The following is a 17132-nucleotide window of genomic DNA, read 5'->3' on the forward strand; positions in this document are numbered from 1 at the left end:
CTAAAATTTATAAGTTAATGTCCACAAAGCCTCAAAATTCAAAGAGTTTTGTCCACTTCACTCAAGTGATCAGACACTGAATACGAGGTTGTGTACTCACCAACGTGGTATAAAGGCCTTTGTCAAACTTCTTGCCTACAGCTCGGAGGTCACAGGCTGGCTGTCCTTCAATTCCACTGTCAGGATCAACCAACTTTTCACACTGCAGCAGAAACCAAAGCATGTATCACGCACTGCATTTCACAGGGTTCAGTACTGCATCAGTACTAATACAAACAATACTTAAAATCCAGTGAACATTAACAAGCAAACTGACATAAACACATTATGTGACTGTTGTAATTGTCTGAGTCTCTCACCTGTGAGCAGGCAACAAGGTGCTGGGTAAGGGTGGAGGAGAGCAAGCAAGCCAGCACCTTCTCCACCCCGGCTCTGAGCTCAATGTAGAGCAGCTCTCTCCAGGCACTGGGCTGGGTCACACTGCATGGCCGACATGAGTACACCACACTCTCTGGCAAACTGGACAGGATCTCATATAGCTCATCTGAAATTAGTTTAAAGGAGGAAGGAGTTTAGCATTTCTAACTACATTATGTTAACATACCTACAGATTTTTTCCACTAGATCATGTGCACCTGCCACATATGTGAAGCAGGGCTTTGTATGAACGGTCAGCAGTTAGGTAATAAGTAAGAATGGATATTTGACTATTAGGTACTAGATATGCCCATTTGAGCTTTTGCTTCTTACTGCTGACTTCATTTTTTGTTATTCTGATGTCCTTTGTTTTGTTTCAAGACTCAGGGTACTCATCAGAATAAAAGTTACCTGTTAGATCCTCACACTTGGCATGTACCCAGTGGTTACATGTGCCACACTGCATCATCTGACTGTCATAGTCATTGTCCTCATAGCACTTGAAGCAGATCGGACAGTAGTTACCTGAGAGAGGGAGGCATTCAGAAAAGATTAGCCTTGACATAGACCGCTAATGTTGGAAGTTAATAAAGTAGCTGACAGATCATTGATCGATTCTCCCCTCACCCAGTTCATAGAGTTTTGAACAGTCTGGACAAAGTCCTTTTTCATGGTTCCAGTCAGTGTCCCAACTCTTCCCTGGTGTGACGCCACAGCTTTTACACCTGATACATGTCATACAAACCTGCAGAGAAACCAGCATATTAGGACCAGCAGTTAACGTACGCTAACCTCAGTGTGTTTATAGTAAACACACATGACTTTGTGTTTTCTGAGAAACATGAACCTACCCAAGCTTTCCTCTTCTTGTTTTGCTTTGGATAGTTAGGCCCCAGACACGAAGGATGATAACAGTTCTGGCAACGTTCACACTCCAACAATGGCTGAGGGAGACATAAAAAGTGTAAAGCCATGTTCACACTGGCTACAGAAGCACCCTGATATATCAAGCGTCATACAGCCACCCAATCAGCAGTCACATGGCTGTTCACACCAAAAGCGCATTTCTTCATGTCGGTCACCAAGCGGTTCTGCTCCACTGCTCTTTTCTAATCACACATATGTCTACTTGTGTGTGTGAGTGTGTCTGCTTCACTCCCTCGCTGTCTGTTTATACACAACTGATAAATATTGGGAATAAGTGAGCATGAGATGCATATTCTATAACCGGTAGAAATCTGATAATTCATATTATATAATAAATCCTTTATATTGTTCATAATAGATTATCAGGATTATCAGTGTGATTTCTTGCCAGATTTGCTTGTGGATCGTGGAAAAAAAGACCAGACGGCAAAACTTATCACTGCAGATTGTGAGCCCGGCTGCGGAGCTTGGGCCACCGCATGTTCAGTGTAAACGGTCCAACTGCTTAACATGGGGACCGAAAGCAAGCAGACAGCGCTTCATGAAAAATCCCCATGCTTTGCCACACTTCCGCATCTAGTGTGAACCCAGCATAACCCTGAATGTCTAAATTAACAATAAGATGTAAAATATAGCAAATCAAGTCATAGTAGCAGTCCATACCTTTGAGTGCTTATTTTTCCTGCCACACACGTGACAAAACTTGCAGCGACGGCAGCACCAGTTTTCTTTGTTCTCCTCGGAGGGGCGATCAGCTGGTTCAAGGCAAAACTGGTGGAAGGGCTCACAGCATACTTGGCAATACAGCATCTGCAAAAAGAAATTAACAAAAACAATTTAAACTTACAAAATTGCCCTCAAACTATATAAACACCTGCTATAAAGAGATTCATGTTTTTTTCATCTGCATCATTTGGTGATATGTTTTAGACAACAACCATGTCCATCACCACATTAACACAAATTTAAGAAGGATAAAGAGACAGATTTCTATTAAATAAGAGCAAAGTTTTGAAGTAGTTACCTCATGTTGCCCTTTACTGGCACAAAGGAAGCAGACATAGGGTGGCATAAGCGGTGCAGAGGTCAATATACTCAAACCACCCATATTCCAGACGTTTTCCAGAGTACAGTCCTCCTGAAATAAAGACAGAGTGTACACATCTCAGTTACCAGCTGAGAAAATACTGTGCATTGTAGTTACCAGCATGACACTACGTCTGCCGACCAATATATGTTGTTGTTTCAATGGGGTGACTATGTGAGGATTGGGTTTGTATTTTAAGTTCTGGTGGTAAGGTCAACTGTATGTTTTTTTTTTTTTACATGATCGTATGTGTTGAAATGTTCTGAGGTTATAATGCGTCATGAAGGAGATGGGTTGACACATATAATTAACTATCAAACACTGACCTCTAGTGGACAAAAATAATAATGCTATGTGAACTTCTAAATCACAATAGCTACATGAGAGACTTTGTGTTAGACACTCTGAGAAGAACTTTGTGTAATTAATAATAATGACAAAGTCAAATATGTTCAAATGTTTGACAACAATCATTGTACATCATATATCTGTACATCCAAACAGGAAATTAATATCATCATTTAAGAAATGTTTTTTATTACAATGCATGTGCTGTACTGCAAAGCAAAGTGACCTACCTTGAAGTCAACCCTGATTTTATGAGTAGGTTTCGAAGACTCAGCCTCTCTCTGCTCATATCCATGGGCCAGGGCAGCCAGGACACTGGGAGGAGTCTGCTCCAAAGGACCCTGAGATGACAGACCCTGAGGGACAACCATAACATGAATGTGGGCAGAAATGGACGCACTTAAAGCGTTAATGTACTTACTTTTCCCTGCACATTCTAATGGCTACCATAGATGCACTGCGTCTGTGATTAAGCCACATTGGCTTTAATTATATTATTCAGAGTAACTGTTTTTACATTCTTTCATTAACTTTGTGATTTAAAGCAACAGTGGGCTATTATAGTGTACTCATAGAACTGGATTAACATCCAGGAAACATCTTTATTGCCTTGTCTCATGACTGAATAGGTGATTACTGCAGTGCAATTGCCGTGTTGATGTTCATTCTCATAATTCTGACTGCAGTCAGAGGGTTTGCAGCGGAGTGTTTTGCTAGAGTGTTATTTAAAAGATGACAGAGTCTTTCTTTAACTTCCTTGATGCTGTTTTCTGTCAACAATCTCACCCGGCATCAGATGCTTGTGGGAGAAAACTCAAGCAGCTCCGACCAGGGCAATTAAATGAAGGCTGTGACATGCTCTCCGACCCCTCGGGAGCTATGGAGTATTACACATGTGCAATATAACTGCAGCTGCCATGTTGGAGGGTTACAGCAAACTGTGCTAGAAGTAAAGGGAGGGTGTCAGCTTTTTTGAATAAACTATGTGCCATCTCAAGGTCAACAGCGGCCGCCTCAATGAAACGGATCCATCATCCCAATGTTTGCGATAGTGAGCCAGCTATTGAGCCTTTTGGCAAGTGCAGACCAGCTTTTACTGCTTATGTGCTATACCTCAATGATTTGATGCAATATGACGCTGTGACTTCTCCTCTTTTTACCCTCCCTGGCTCCGACCAGCGTCCAACAACCATAAGGCTATGCTCCATTGACTCTCATGCAGACTTTCTTTATTTTCAGACTGGTATTGTGAATTTCCAGCACGTCATGGTTATATACTGTTCATGAGGTACATTTAATAGTGACACTTGTTGGAGAGGTTGGAAGGATTCTTCCCTGTTGCAAAACCAAAAATCAAATCCTGACACGTGTAGGGTTAGCTAGCTGGCTACTGAAGGTTTACTGAATGTACACACATGCTGCTTTTGCTTTTTAATGATTGTCACAGTGAATGAAGACCAACTCTGCTTTACAGGAACAGTGAAATGAAACAGGGATACTTTGCTGATTTTCAACCAGCTCTGTTGTCGCAGTGTGTCCAGATGAACTGTGTCCGGCTTCCCCCAGAGCTCAGAGCACAGGGGGAAGCCAAACACAGCATCTGCACACACTGTGATGACAAAGAGCAGTCTGAAAGTTTCTTCAGTTTCAATCACCAGGTCACGTGGTGGTTCACTTTTACACTGTAATCTGTAGGTTTTAGCTTCTACCATTATCTTTTTAACCTGTTTTTGCCACTGAGTCACTTCAACATTCCAGATCCTTCAAACACATTATAGACCCTATCACCTGCTTCTCTCTGAAACTGCTTAACCGTTTATCCAAAGATTTAATATAACTTCAGGGATTGCAGTTTGACAGTATGGGTACCACACTAGCTCTGACAGCTTGACGGAACATCAGAAAGGGGCAAGGCTTAGTGAAGGGTTAATTACAGTGCTCATGTTCCACACTTGACATCTCCATTACCTCTGGAGCCTTGAAGTGTGGTTACACTTTTGATGAGGTGCACATCAGCTATGAAATCAGCTGACACAGCCTACGGCGCACTTTAGGTGGCCCAGTGTGATGTAATCTCTTTTCACACCAATATGTATGAAGCTTGAATCTGATCATTCTTTATGTGGAACAGATGTGACAGAGTGCTCAGATTCAGATTGAAATGATGTGGAGGGCACATTTTAAAGTCAGAAAAGAGGTTAACACTCTACATTAATGCTGGCAGTGCTGTGTAGTGCTTCTGTGTTGTGTAGAGTGGAGTTACAAATGACGCATCATATTCAGGAGATAATGTCAGTAAATTCGATTAAAATACAGATTTTGCTTGTAGCGTGTGAATGCGCCACAAGAAACACAGGCGTGGGGGCGTAATTTCTAAATCACATGAGGTCCCCTGGTAATACTAGTCCCCTGCGAACAAGGCTTTAGTTAGGAGTGGCTAAACAAGAACTGGAACTACAGCCTACTAACAGTGCACACATTTATTCTGGAAAAACAAAGCTGCAGAAATAGACCACACATCCTGGATTTTGCAAAAAAGAACAGGGAGGAATGAGAGGGTTTCTCAGCTACAACATGCCAAAAGCCGGCAGTATACAAATGCTGCATTTGGCGCGTTCTCAAAGATAAAATTGGCAGCTTGGTGTCATAGAAATGTGACATTATGTTGTTATTTGGGATTGATCAACACAGTGTGCCTCTGCTTGCCAGCACACATTTTTGCACAGGAAATTATTGTGTGAAAGAGCAAATCAAGCCCAAAACACATGCGACTAATGCAGGTTGTGTAAGCCAACCAGGGCATCAGCACTGATCAAATTTAGAAGTACCCACCTTCTCAGGTTTACGTCGAACAGGCGGTACACGGTGTGAACTGGACTTTCGATGCCTGACTTCTTCATCTGAAATGTCTCCAAGGAATCCATCCAACGACACAAAGTCTTTAGAAGGTAGAAGAAAAACAAAATCTATTATTAGGAGGCACATCAGAAAGCTTGAAATATATATTGTAAAGAAATGTGTTTGCAAAGACAGATTATCTTTGGCGTTAAGAATAAAAATAATCATTCAGCTCATGAAAAAAGCTTCTACATACGTCGTCCAGTTTCTGAATGTTACTTTACCTTGACTAAAACGGGATCCAGTGCCCCTTCTCCTGGCTGGCGAGGCAGAGCTTGAAAAAGCTTTGTCATCGAGATCGGAGTCGTAGTCCACCAGGTCAAAGTAGACGCGAGGCTTCACAACACGCTTTGGCTGCTTCCTTACCGATGGACTGTGACCGTCGCCCTGAAGACCAGATGGTGAGTCCACAGCACCCTCGTTCCCTTCATCATTACTTGAATGACCCCCGCTGAGAGAGGATCGCCGTCGCTTGGAGGCACCTTAAAATAAAAAGAGGCGGTATGTAGCTGACATGTTAAATGCTCTGGAAGCATTACAGCAACATGAAGCGTCGCCCACTGAAGCACAAAATTACCTTTGGGTGCTGTCCTCCCACTTAGTCTGCGTGCTTTTCTCTCCTCAATTTGATCACATCTCTTATACCTAGTGGTAAAAAAACAAACAGATTTTAAATTATTTTTAAACAAAGCGATGAGCTCCACTACAACTAAGAATTAAATAAAGATCAACTTACACGCAACACTGCCGTTTGGTATTGGGACCACCAAACTTGGGTTTGTCGAGGCAGTTCATGCACTTGCCACAATCATCCTCGTGGTTGCAGCCTTTGCATACTCCACACCTCCGTGAGCGATATCCAAATGGCCCGAGTCCTTTCCGTTTCACAAAGTTCGACGGCTTCTTGACCTTGGTGACCTTAGGATCTGACAGCCCGGGACTGTCTGATTCAGAGGGAGACCCAATATCTGCAACAAAAATAGACATTCATCCATTGGTCAAATCTAATCTCTGGAACAGCAGCACTGACAGGACGAAGGTTTCAGCAATAAGCCAACTGTAAAGTAACCATTTTAAATAATCATCAATTAAATAGAGCTCAATTTATTGAAGTCCTTTAATTTGCATTCCAGGGTTTCCCACATATACATTTATCTGTGGTGGCAATATCAGCTTTTGCTGCCGCGTATTGAGTTTCTATTTTTGGAGCTGGACCGTTCATTCAGAGTGCCGTTGGAATATGTGCCGTTTGGTTATTCAGAGCACCACACTCTCGGAGCGCAGAGCCTACTCTGGGCACAAATGGAGCAGTAGAAGTCTGGCACAGTTAAAGTGAAACTTGGCTGTTTATATAGAGATAGAACACTTTATTTACTAGAACAATGATACTCCCATTTTCGTGTTGTCCATCATTTTTCGAGCCTACTTCAGATGAAATTACAGCCCAGCCCCACCCGACCTGCTGGGTTCAGGCGGGGCTGGGCTGTAATTTCTCACTGTTGAATTAGGTGGGGTTCTCACCAATTAAACAGTGCTCTTTTTTAAGGGACATGCAGTTCTTGAACATAAATGGCAGGAGTTGCATTGGACTTGATCAAGAGAGAAATAGAGAGAAAGAGGTGGGGACTGCGGTAGATAGAGGTAGAGTGAAGGAACAACAGCAATATAGTAGAGAGAGACTGAGTGTGCTTGAGAGAGGGATGGAAAACGAGAGAAAGAAAGAGAGAGAGGGGTTCTGCATGTTTAGTCATTTTATCAACTTTTAATGTATATTACGGAATTGTTTTATTTTATGATCAACGGATACACTGCTGTTTGTTTTTTTTAACCATTTCTTGTAAGGTGTCCTTGAGTGCTCTGAAAGGTGCCTATAAAATGAAATACATTATTATCATTAATTACGTTGGCAATGTTTGCTTCTGCCTTCCCAGCAATGAGAGAGATGTGCATAACATGCAGCAAAGAATGGTGATGATCATCTGCACACTGCATCGCTATGCGCAATGGAAAACAGAAACGCACCAAGGGGCGCAGCCCGTTGTATGCCAAACTCAGAGCCGATCACAGACTATTGAAATAACAAAAGGAAGAGAAGAAGGAGAAGTGGTGCGAGGAAACAAATCAGCCTTTTTTTTTTTTTTTTGCTGCCTTGGTTCAGGCTCAGATTTGGCTTGGACAGAGGCAGTGCAGGTTTATGTAGACACTTGCCTGATTCTAGGGCCCAATCAAAGCTCTCGGCTATGTGGCATGGAAACTGTGCATCCTGTGGTCCAGCGCTGGGTCTAAAAGTTTGCTTTCAGTCGCCTCTACAGCAGCTATACCTCAAAACCACTGATCAAATCACCTTTGATCAATTCGACCACAAACTCACAAATGCTGCGTTTATAGAACCACACAAAACAGATAAATTGATGAAAATGCAAACTGACAAATATCAAAATGATGGTCTGATGGGCATAGACAGCTAAGAGCAGGGGTGTAACAATCCAAATATTACACTGATCATAAATTATTCCAATACTATGCATCCATCTGCTAAAAGACATGTTCCTCTATTACTCCGTCCTCTGCCAGGATTGGGAAGTTGAAACTATTACTATCACCATGTCTATTACTGCTACTGCTGTTGCTGCTGGCAAGTCATCACAGTCAATTGTGAGAAGTTTTAAGAGCATATCTAATGAAAATGAATTGGTCTGCCACTCAGTTTACACCTACCTTTAGGGATGGCTGAAGGGGAAATGCCAGTTCTTTCATGCAGAGGCAAAGCACTCAGTCTGGGAATGTCATCTGGTACCAAGGCTCGAGGCTGCCCCAGCACCACGGATGCAGCACGACACACATGCTTGATGCGTGGACCTCCTGCTCTACGGAACTCCTGACACAGCGGGGAGATGAGCTGCGGCTGGAGAAATGAAAATATAAAAATCAGATCAACATGTAGGCACTGATGTAAAGAGGCTTGAATTGACAGAGGATTTTTTTTCCAAATCTAAATCATTGGTCATGCATCTCAGTAAAGTATACTGAGACAGAGCATGTTTGTTCATGCTAAGTTTGCAATTACAGCGAAAGGCTGATCAACAATAATGAACCGGTAAAACCAGAGACAGACACAAGATTTGTATTCGGATCGACTTCTGCCTCAGGGCTATTGATTTGCACACTTACTTGTCCTTGAGGTGGTTCTATCTTGACTGGAACATCAGCATCAAGCTTAACCTTTTGTTTCCTCCTTTGCCTCTTAGAGGTCACGTCTCGAGACCTGGCGCCAGTCGGGCCAGATAACAACTACAGGGTTAAGAGGCAAAAACAAGTCATCAATACAAGCTTCAGAAAACTAAAACAAATCTCCCTGGGTCATTCAAAACACCCGTGGAGGTTTCCCTCATCTATGACAGGTCCTATTACATAGACTTTATCTAACAATGAAAAATTGGTGTACAATGACAGAGATGATGTTTGTGTGGTGATCATGGCATTACCCCAGATGATTTAAGCTGTTTCTGCTGGTCAATCTTGATGAGTTGGACCTTGGCTTTCCTGAGGAGATTAAACATTCTTTTATTTGCACCGGTGAGGCGCGCTCTTTGTGAAGCTCCCTTCTCCACAGATCCAGGAAAACCGCCTTCACCTGCGCCTGAGTTCTTTTCTGACTGCAGCTCTCCTGTGGATATAAAGTAATACGTGCTAATTTCTGGTCCATTCTAAGTAAATAAAGCTAATGCTGTTTGCTGACCATTAGATTTATCAATGCTATTTAAATAATTTTGCTTACCTGAGTGATGCTGGGCAGTGTCTTTCCCTGCTAAACCCTCCTCTTTTCCGTGCTGAAATGCACTAGACTTGGAGTTCATAGTTCTAACACACACAGAAACTTTTCTCACCACTCCAGGAGAATCAAGGTCTTCTATCTTAAGCTTGGATTTGCCCTTTTCTGCATTTGTATTCCGCTGCCTAAGGCTGATGCTCATGGCCTCATCATCAAGTCCTTCTGCTAAATCAACTGGAGGCTGAAGAGGTTTGCTCACACTATCCGTCTCTGTTGTGGTCTTGCTTTTTGGAAGACCCGTGTGTGCCTTCTTTAGCCTTTGATAAATCTTGAGGTGAGCCGCTTGTTTATTGAACTTAGGGGAATTTTTCTTTTTCTGGGCATCCAGGAGGTCAGTAGATAGATCTGTGGGCTTATCAACTGGTGTAGATAGAAACAGATCCTCATATTTGTCCTCTGAGGTTTTGTCCAGTGTATACACGTCCTCTAGCGACTCTTCTGGCAACTGCCACTTGAAAGCAGAGTTCTTTAGAGACTTCTTCTTTTCAATTTTGCCACTTTTTTTCTCTGAAAATAGGCTGTCAGCTATGTCAATGTCGTCATCAAGGTCCTGAGCTGAAAACAGATCGACATCCAGTTGAGCTTCACTCAAAATGTCCTCCTCGTCAACCGGCAGGATAGGGGATATTGCTCTGCCCATCCCGTCATCTCGCCTCTTTACGGGGCGCATCTGCAAGCCCAATTGTAAACCCTTCTTTGGTGAGTTTCTTCGAGGCAATACCGACATTCCAGCATCATCCATGAACCTTTGCGGGGTCTTGATCACTCGTGAGGATCTGGCACTTACAACAGGCATAATGAAGTGCTTGATGTTTTTCACAAACTTTGATTTACCAGGCTGGGCATCTACAACATCTGCTCGTCCTCCATCAACTAATGTGTCTGTTTCCTCCTGCTTCAAACCTTCATTGTCAAGCCCCATTTCCATCAGTTTAGTAATGATTTTAGACTGTGGTTTTGGCCTTTTCGACCCAAGAAAATGAAGTCCTGTGAGTCTTTTTTTGCACTTTTTTTGTACTCCAATAAGTTTGGGGCTTGGGGTCGGTGTAATAGCTGCCAATGAAGTGGAAATATCACTGTCCCCCTCAACAATTTTCTGACTTTCAGATATTTTAAGTGGAGCAAACTTCCCATCCCTGCCCCTGTGTCTGTGTTTCTGACGCTGCCCAATCAAACTTTTACGCCTCTTTTTTACTTTTTTCAGAGATTTCTTTTGTAGGCACAGTGTTTTTGGATCGCTTACTTGACTTTCTTCCACCAAAGCTGGCTGACTATCTATCAACTGAATGTCGGTTTCCTCTTTTACCAGTAGCTGTATCCGCTCTTCTTCCACTGACACATTGTCCTGTTTTGCCTCAGGCTGGGTGCAATCTTTTGTTTCTGGCTGACTGACTTTTGTTACTAAAGGCTGAGCATCTTCCTTTAGTACATCTGCGATAGTAGCTTCAACTGTAGCCAACTCTGCACTGACAGCAGTTTCAGGAACAACAACAGGCTTCTTCCTTTGAACAGACCTCTTTTTCCCTAGTTTATTATTTCTACATCTTTTAGGTTTAGAAGGCACAGATAATGGTTTGGCCTCTTTGATCTGTGGTTCTACCTCACTGTCCACATTTGGTGGAGAAACTTCAACTGGCACTGGTGAGGGATCATCAGCAATCTTTAAGGAATCCTCTGCAATCTTTACGGAATCCTCAGCGATCTTTGAGGAATCATCAGCGATCTTTGAGGAATCCTCTGCAATCTTTGAAGAATCCTCTGCGATCTTTGAAGAATCCTCAGCAATCTCTGAGGAATCCTTGGCGTAATTTGAGGAATCCTTGGCGACCCTTAAGGAATCCTCAGCAATCTTTGAGGAATCCTCGGTGATCTTTGAGGAATCCTCAGCAATCTTTGAGGAATCCTCATGAGGAACTTCAGTGGAGTTTACACTGGTCATCAGTGAGGGTTCCTCAGCCAAATCCTGAATGGAGTTTTTAGGAAGACCATGTGAGCTGGAATCTCCAGTTGATGCCTGAAAGGAATCTTCGACATGCACCTGCTGTGTATCTTCATCCTGTGAACTCGTTCTAAGCCTCCGTTTCTGAGTGGGCACTGGCTTCTGACTGACAGACTTTGTTTGTGGTGAATCAAAGCTTAATGTCCTCCTCCTTAGTCTCCTGGTTGGTGTGACTTCAGTATTCAGACATGATGATTTATCCTCACTAATTTCACTTAGATCTTTCAGGACATCCTCTTTCTTTTCAGACACAGGACTAACTTGCTGAATTAAAAAGGATGGTTTTGAGCTTTTATGTTTCCCAGGAGAGGAGACCTTTTTGATCTGAAGAGGTGGAATTTTCCCGCAATCCATTTTAGTCACTTCTTGAGGAGGTGTTTCATTTTCATGTTCCACTTCAACTTCTACCTGCAAAGTGGACTTTTCCTCAACTGACACATCAGCCTTGTTTTGGGAATTTTTCTCATTATTGTCCAAGCTTTTACTCTCCTGTGGGGCTGAATTATCTGGTTTTGATTTTTTATCCATCACCATCACACTCTTCTTGACACTCGTGTCAAAAAAAGTGGACTGATCCACTTCACTCACAGTCTTCTCTGTTACTTTGACAGTGTTTTCAGAACTATGTGTCTGACTTTCTCCCTTCACTAATGTTAAAGTCCAGATAAATTTTTTTCTCTGTTTTTTCTTTCGAGTTGAGTTCTTCCCACTGCCCTGTGGATCATATTTTGGATTTCTGATCTTCTTCAACTTTAAACTCGGGACCCGCATTTCCTCATTTTTAAAAGGCAAACTGTCCTTGGATTGCGCAGCTAAATGATCAGTCTCTGTGGGTGATGGGCCGTGGTTTTCTGGCACTGTAGTATCCTTATTCAACCTCTTGCTTTGCCTTCGTCTGTCCTTCCTCGCTGATGGCCTGGTCTCCACTGTTTGAGAAACTTCCGGCTTTGACTCCACCAGATGGGCATCACTTTTACTCAGACTTTCTGGTTCAGCTGCACTGCCTGAGACTTTTTTACTCAGTGGGGTGGTGACTCTATTGCTTCTGCGAATGACTTGCTGATTAACTTCAGAACCTTGGTCTGACACAGTTTCCTTATGCTTTAGTTTCATTGCATTCCTTTTTGGCTCCACAGCCTCGCTCTCCTTTACAGTGTCAAGTTGATCAGCTGATTTTCTCTCTTTTGATTTTTGGTCATCAACCACAACTTTGGCGCCAGTCTGGCAGACTGGCTCTGTTGTCTTTGAAGCAGATCTCCCACGCCTTCTTCCAGGTACAGTCCCCCCTCCCTTATCTTCTGTGCCATGTTTATCCTCATGAGGTTCAGTTTTTAATTTGACATGAGCACTGGAAATCTGGTCACCCTGAATGTCCTTGGCTTTAGGCTGATCCTCGATTCCTTTTACCTTCAGCTTCTTAGCAGATTTTTTATGAGGCTCCTTTATGGTTTTCATTTTCTTTTTGGCCACCAACTTAATAGTAATCCTTGGTGCTGCTGATGAGGCTCCGCTTTTAGTGGACTGTCGATCCATAGTGTTTTTTCGTTTTGAACCTTTCCTGCGATCCTTTGCAGGCTCTGCTTCAGGAGTTAAGCCATGCGTTTCTTTCAAAGATTTTACATCCTTTACAGGATCAGGTGGGGTAATATCTGCGTCTGCTGCTGGCGTTTTAAGCGGTAGCTTCTCACTTTGTCGTTTAGATTTTGTGTTGACAGCATCACCTACAAAACAAAAAGATTTTAAATATTACAAAAAAATTCATGGCTCCTCCAATGAATGCAAAACTGGGAATCAAAAACAATCCTACATTATATTGTGATACATACTTAGTCTAAATGTGTGTACTGTGTAAAACTTACAATAAATGTGTAATATGACACAGTGATACATTTTTCCTTACCTTTGGAAGGGTTTTGTCGTGACCATACAGGTCCTTTGAAGCTTTTTCTCTCAGCTTCAAATCCTCTGAAGTCATCTCCCTTGAAAAGTAAAAACAGATATTTAACACTTGAGACAAAGTTAACACCTCTGCTGGAGGCTGCCAAACCATCAGCAAAACAATAACTTTAGTGTTTTAGTTTACAGCATTCATTGTGAATTCAAGAGCATGGCATTAGCTGTATCCACTGAAGATGGAGGAACACTGAAAATGACACTGACAGTTCTATATGAAGAATGGATTCATGTCCTGCATAATGATTTTATCAATAAACCTAACATAACAAAGTACATTTATCTTAGCATTTTGAACCAAAAACTACATCAAACAATAATAAAAATTGGTTTGGTTAAGACATTACATCAATTATATCAATGACAAACAATGGACAATTGATTTCATACCTTCACATTCAAACCAACGCTTTTCATTCATCTCATCTACGTTGTAATACATTAAACATGAACAGGTCCTGCATAAGTAACAAACAGAAATCAATTTAACTGCTAGGGGGAACTCTTCCTGAACTTTTTATGATGCAGTTGCATACAGACTAGAGTATATCCCACCTCATGCAAGATCAGAACTCTACAACCTTTGCATGAATCACACTGGAGCAGTTAGGATGAACTCCTACACTACCTACAAACAACTGCACAGCAAGGTAGGTCTGTAATTACGATTCCCTCCAACTACTATACATCTCCCACATGCCTGCAGCTGTGACCCGGAACCCTGCAAACCGCTCAGATCAGGAGCATACATTAACGATTGACGTTGCATGTGTGTTGTAACGAGCTTTGTGCCCTTACATGCGTAACATAGTAATAGTGAGCTTTCGGTTCCAGCAACGAGGGTGCAACTGGCTTTGGCACACTTCTGCACCACCATTTAAACATGTCGTGTTTGGTATCATTAGCTAACAGTTAGCAATCTCCTCATCTCGAAAGCATTTAAACCCACTTCAGTCTGCAGAAAAGCTAGCCAGAATTAAAACGTATGCCAACGAGAAGGTTCCTATAAGATCCGTATGTGCTGTCTTATTCAAACAAGTTAAGCAGACTACTGTGCCCGCATCTGGACAGCGTATGAAAACAGTACAGTTAGCCGTTAGCCGCTGTGAAGCGTACAGAGGCGCTAGCTCTCCCGTTCTTTGTGTTCGCTACTATTAGCTAACTGCTACTCTGGCCCGATAACGAGCGGGCCATATATGAAATAATTACGATGCCTGTTTACAAATTGGCGTACTCTCTCACTTCCTTTAAAAAATATATTTTACTCATGTTTTCACACTCTAATATTTTCACCTAACATTACATAATAGTAATAGTTGAGGGAACAGTGCTAATGTAACTTCCCTGCTGCTTTGCTAAAGTGGTATTTTGTGTTGCGGCTGTTCATTAAATGTCATGGAAAGCTACACTAGGCTAACGTTAGCTAGCATGAAATGTTGCTACAAATGAAGCTAAAGTTAACGTTAGCCTAGCGAAAGGATGTTGACATTTCTCCATGGTACTAACCAGTCACACTGCTGTGGACAGCACTCATTCTTACACATTTAACAATCACACAAAATGTGAGAAGATGAAATAAAGATACTAACTCCTGGTTCGGTTTGGGACCTCACCTCTTCACTCCCACTAGAGCTGTATCCAGCCTGGCCAAGGGTCTGGTGGCTCGCCTCTATCCCAAGTAAGCGCAAGTGAGACTGGTCTTCGTTTAACGATAGAACCAGGTTTGCGGGCCTTGGCCCTCCGTTAGTCACATCATCAGCTTCTAAGCCTGATCGTCCGAGTTGCCATCGCTTCTCGGAGCGCAAACGACTGCGTGACGACCAAGGCCGACCGGGGAAACGACCTCTGGCCGTAGCGGTTCCACCTTGGCCTCCTACGGCAGCCGCGGTTGCTGATCCGCATCCCGCTGCCGCCATCATTGCTTCAACAACAACACACACCGACGGCTAACACTTCGAGGAGACACAAGAGGGAAGGCGCGAGATGGGAGGGGGGAGCCGCAATGCAGCACGGGAAAGTGAGTTTTTTTCTTTCAACGAGGCTACAATGGAAGGGGAAACAGGGTCGACCTCTGGTGGTGATTGTACGTCAAATCTCCATTCAGAAATGTGTGACTGACTACATCTTAAACTATGTCACTTTGCGCACATGGGAGGAGTTGACCTAGAGTGCCTGTCAGAAAGCTTTCTGCAAGGGTGAAGGTTTGTTTCAACATTTGTGGGGGGGGGCACATAGCCTATTAAATAGGGGGCAACACCACCAGACAATTTGAGCTTCAAAAACTAAATTTTCCTGCATTTTGGTGAATTTTTATGCACCAATTTGTGCCTTATCTGCATTAATTTATAATGTAGGCAAAATATATTTAACATACCATGCCACGTTCATCTTTTTATCAGAGGAAACACATATGCATATGACACATATGTGCCTTTCTGGCAGAATTATCTTAATTTCACCCAAACTATGATTTTCTTTTTCTCTCTAAAGCTTAACCAAGAAAATACTTTCTGACAGAAAGTCCTCCAGGCAAACTTCTCCCAACACTAAATGCTAGATAGATACAGGTCTAATGTTTGCTTGCAAGAATCTTAATTCCTCTGACGACAACAAAACCTATTCACTAATTTATATATATATATATGTATATATATATATATATATATATTGTATCCCTATATGTTATTTTTGATTTTTTTTTCTCTTTATTAAAGTTTAAAAAAGAAAGAAATTATCTGGTAGAAAGCCACTTGCTCAGTACACTTTGCAGACAGATAAACAGACAAATAATAACAACAAAAATAAAATAAAATAAATCATGCAGACAAATAAAGAATTATTATCCCTATAAGTATCCCTATATGATGAGCATCATAGGGAGCCTCCAATTATGATTTTCATCACTAACGACTGTCTCTCCATGATTGTGCACCTGATAATAACAAACATGTATTTTTTAAAGAACATAAATTGAGGGGGCGTCGGTAGCGTAGTGGATAGTGCCAGCGCCCCATGTACAGAGGCACTGCCTCGCTGCAGTGGCCGCAGGCTCGAATCCGGCTCACAGCCCTTTGCTGCATGTCAGTCCACACTCTCTCTCTGTCTCCCCATTTCACCCTCTGTCCTGTCAATAAAGGCAAAAAGCCAATAAAAATAATCTTTAAAAAAAAAAGAACATAAATTGAGAGTTAAATGTTGCAAGACTTTCCAGACATGTATATGCAATCACATAATACATTAACACAGCCCCAAATTCACTTTAAAGGTTCATCAGTACCTCTCTTAAACAGTTTTAACGCAGCTGATAATTTAAACTTCATGAAAGTACATTTATCACAGAGCTGGCAACTGAGTGCAGGCCTTTATTATTCTGTTCAACAGTCAGAACAGTTATAATTGGGAATAGGAGAGTGTCTTGATTTCTGTAAACAACATACAGTACATCACCACCTTAATATCAAGCAGGTCTCTATGAGTTTTGAGTATTAAATTATTCAGGATGATGGGAAAGGGGTTAGCAGTTTCTCCTGTTTATTTAAAGTTGATCCCATGATAGGAAACAGAAGGTGGCTCTGAAATAATCTCTAATTTAATAATACAAGTGGCATAGCATTTGGAAAGGAAGGTTTAATCTTTAATCAGTCCGGTCACAATAAACCTCTGTCAGAGGA

At 42.1% G+C, this 17132-nt stretch overlaps 1 protein-coding gene across 2 annotated transcripts in view; it reads right to left on the minus strand.

Annotated features, from left to right (window-relative positions):
• The window catches only part of kmt2bb (lysine (K)-specific methyltransferase 2Bb), a 31780-nt gene extending 16324 nt beyond the window's left edge, over positions 1-15456 (minus strand). Inside the window, exons 1-18 of one of the 2 annotated variants that reach the window (XM_033640953.2) lie at positions 15051-15456; positions 13409-13487; positions 9456-13229; positions 9163-9344; positions 8849-8968; positions 8396-8582; positions 6414-6645; positions 6255-6322; positions 5902-6159; positions 5612-5718; positions 3010-3135; positions 2369-2482; positions 2008-2154; positions 1269-1361; positions 1045-1162; positions 829-942; positions 360-544; positions 101-202 (exon numbers count right to left, since the gene is read on the minus strand). In XM_033640953.2, the coding sequence (XP_033496844.2) occupies positions 101-202; positions 360-544; positions 829-942; positions 1045-1162; positions 1269-1361; positions 2008-2154; positions 2369-2482; positions 3010-3135; positions 5612-5718; positions 5902-6159; positions 6255-6322; positions 6414-6645; positions 8396-8582; positions 8849-8968; positions 9163-9344; positions 9456-13229; positions 13409-13487; positions 15051-15380 (6336 nt within the window). In that variant the 5' untranslated portion in view covers positions 15381-15456. The remainder of the gene's footprint in view (positions 1-100; positions 203-359; positions 545-828; positions 943-1044; positions 1163-1268; positions 1362-2007; positions 2155-2368; positions 2483-3009; positions 3136-5611; positions 5719-5901; positions 6160-6254; positions 6323-6413; positions 6646-8395; positions 8583-8848; positions 8969-9162; positions 9345-9455; positions 13230-13408; positions 13488-15050) is intronic. The other variant, XM_078171838.1, reaches the window with a different exon arrangement.
• Positions 15457-17132: the final 1676 nt, after the last annotated feature.

This window comes from Epinephelus lanceolatus, chromosome 10, assembly GCF_041903045.1.
Source record: "Epinephelus lanceolatus isolate andai-2023 chromosome 10, ASM4190304v1, whole genome shotgun sequence".
In the NCBI taxonomy this organism is placed as follows: Eukaryota; Metazoa; Chordata; class Actinopteri; order Perciformes; family Serranidae; genus Epinephelus; species Epinephelus lanceolatus.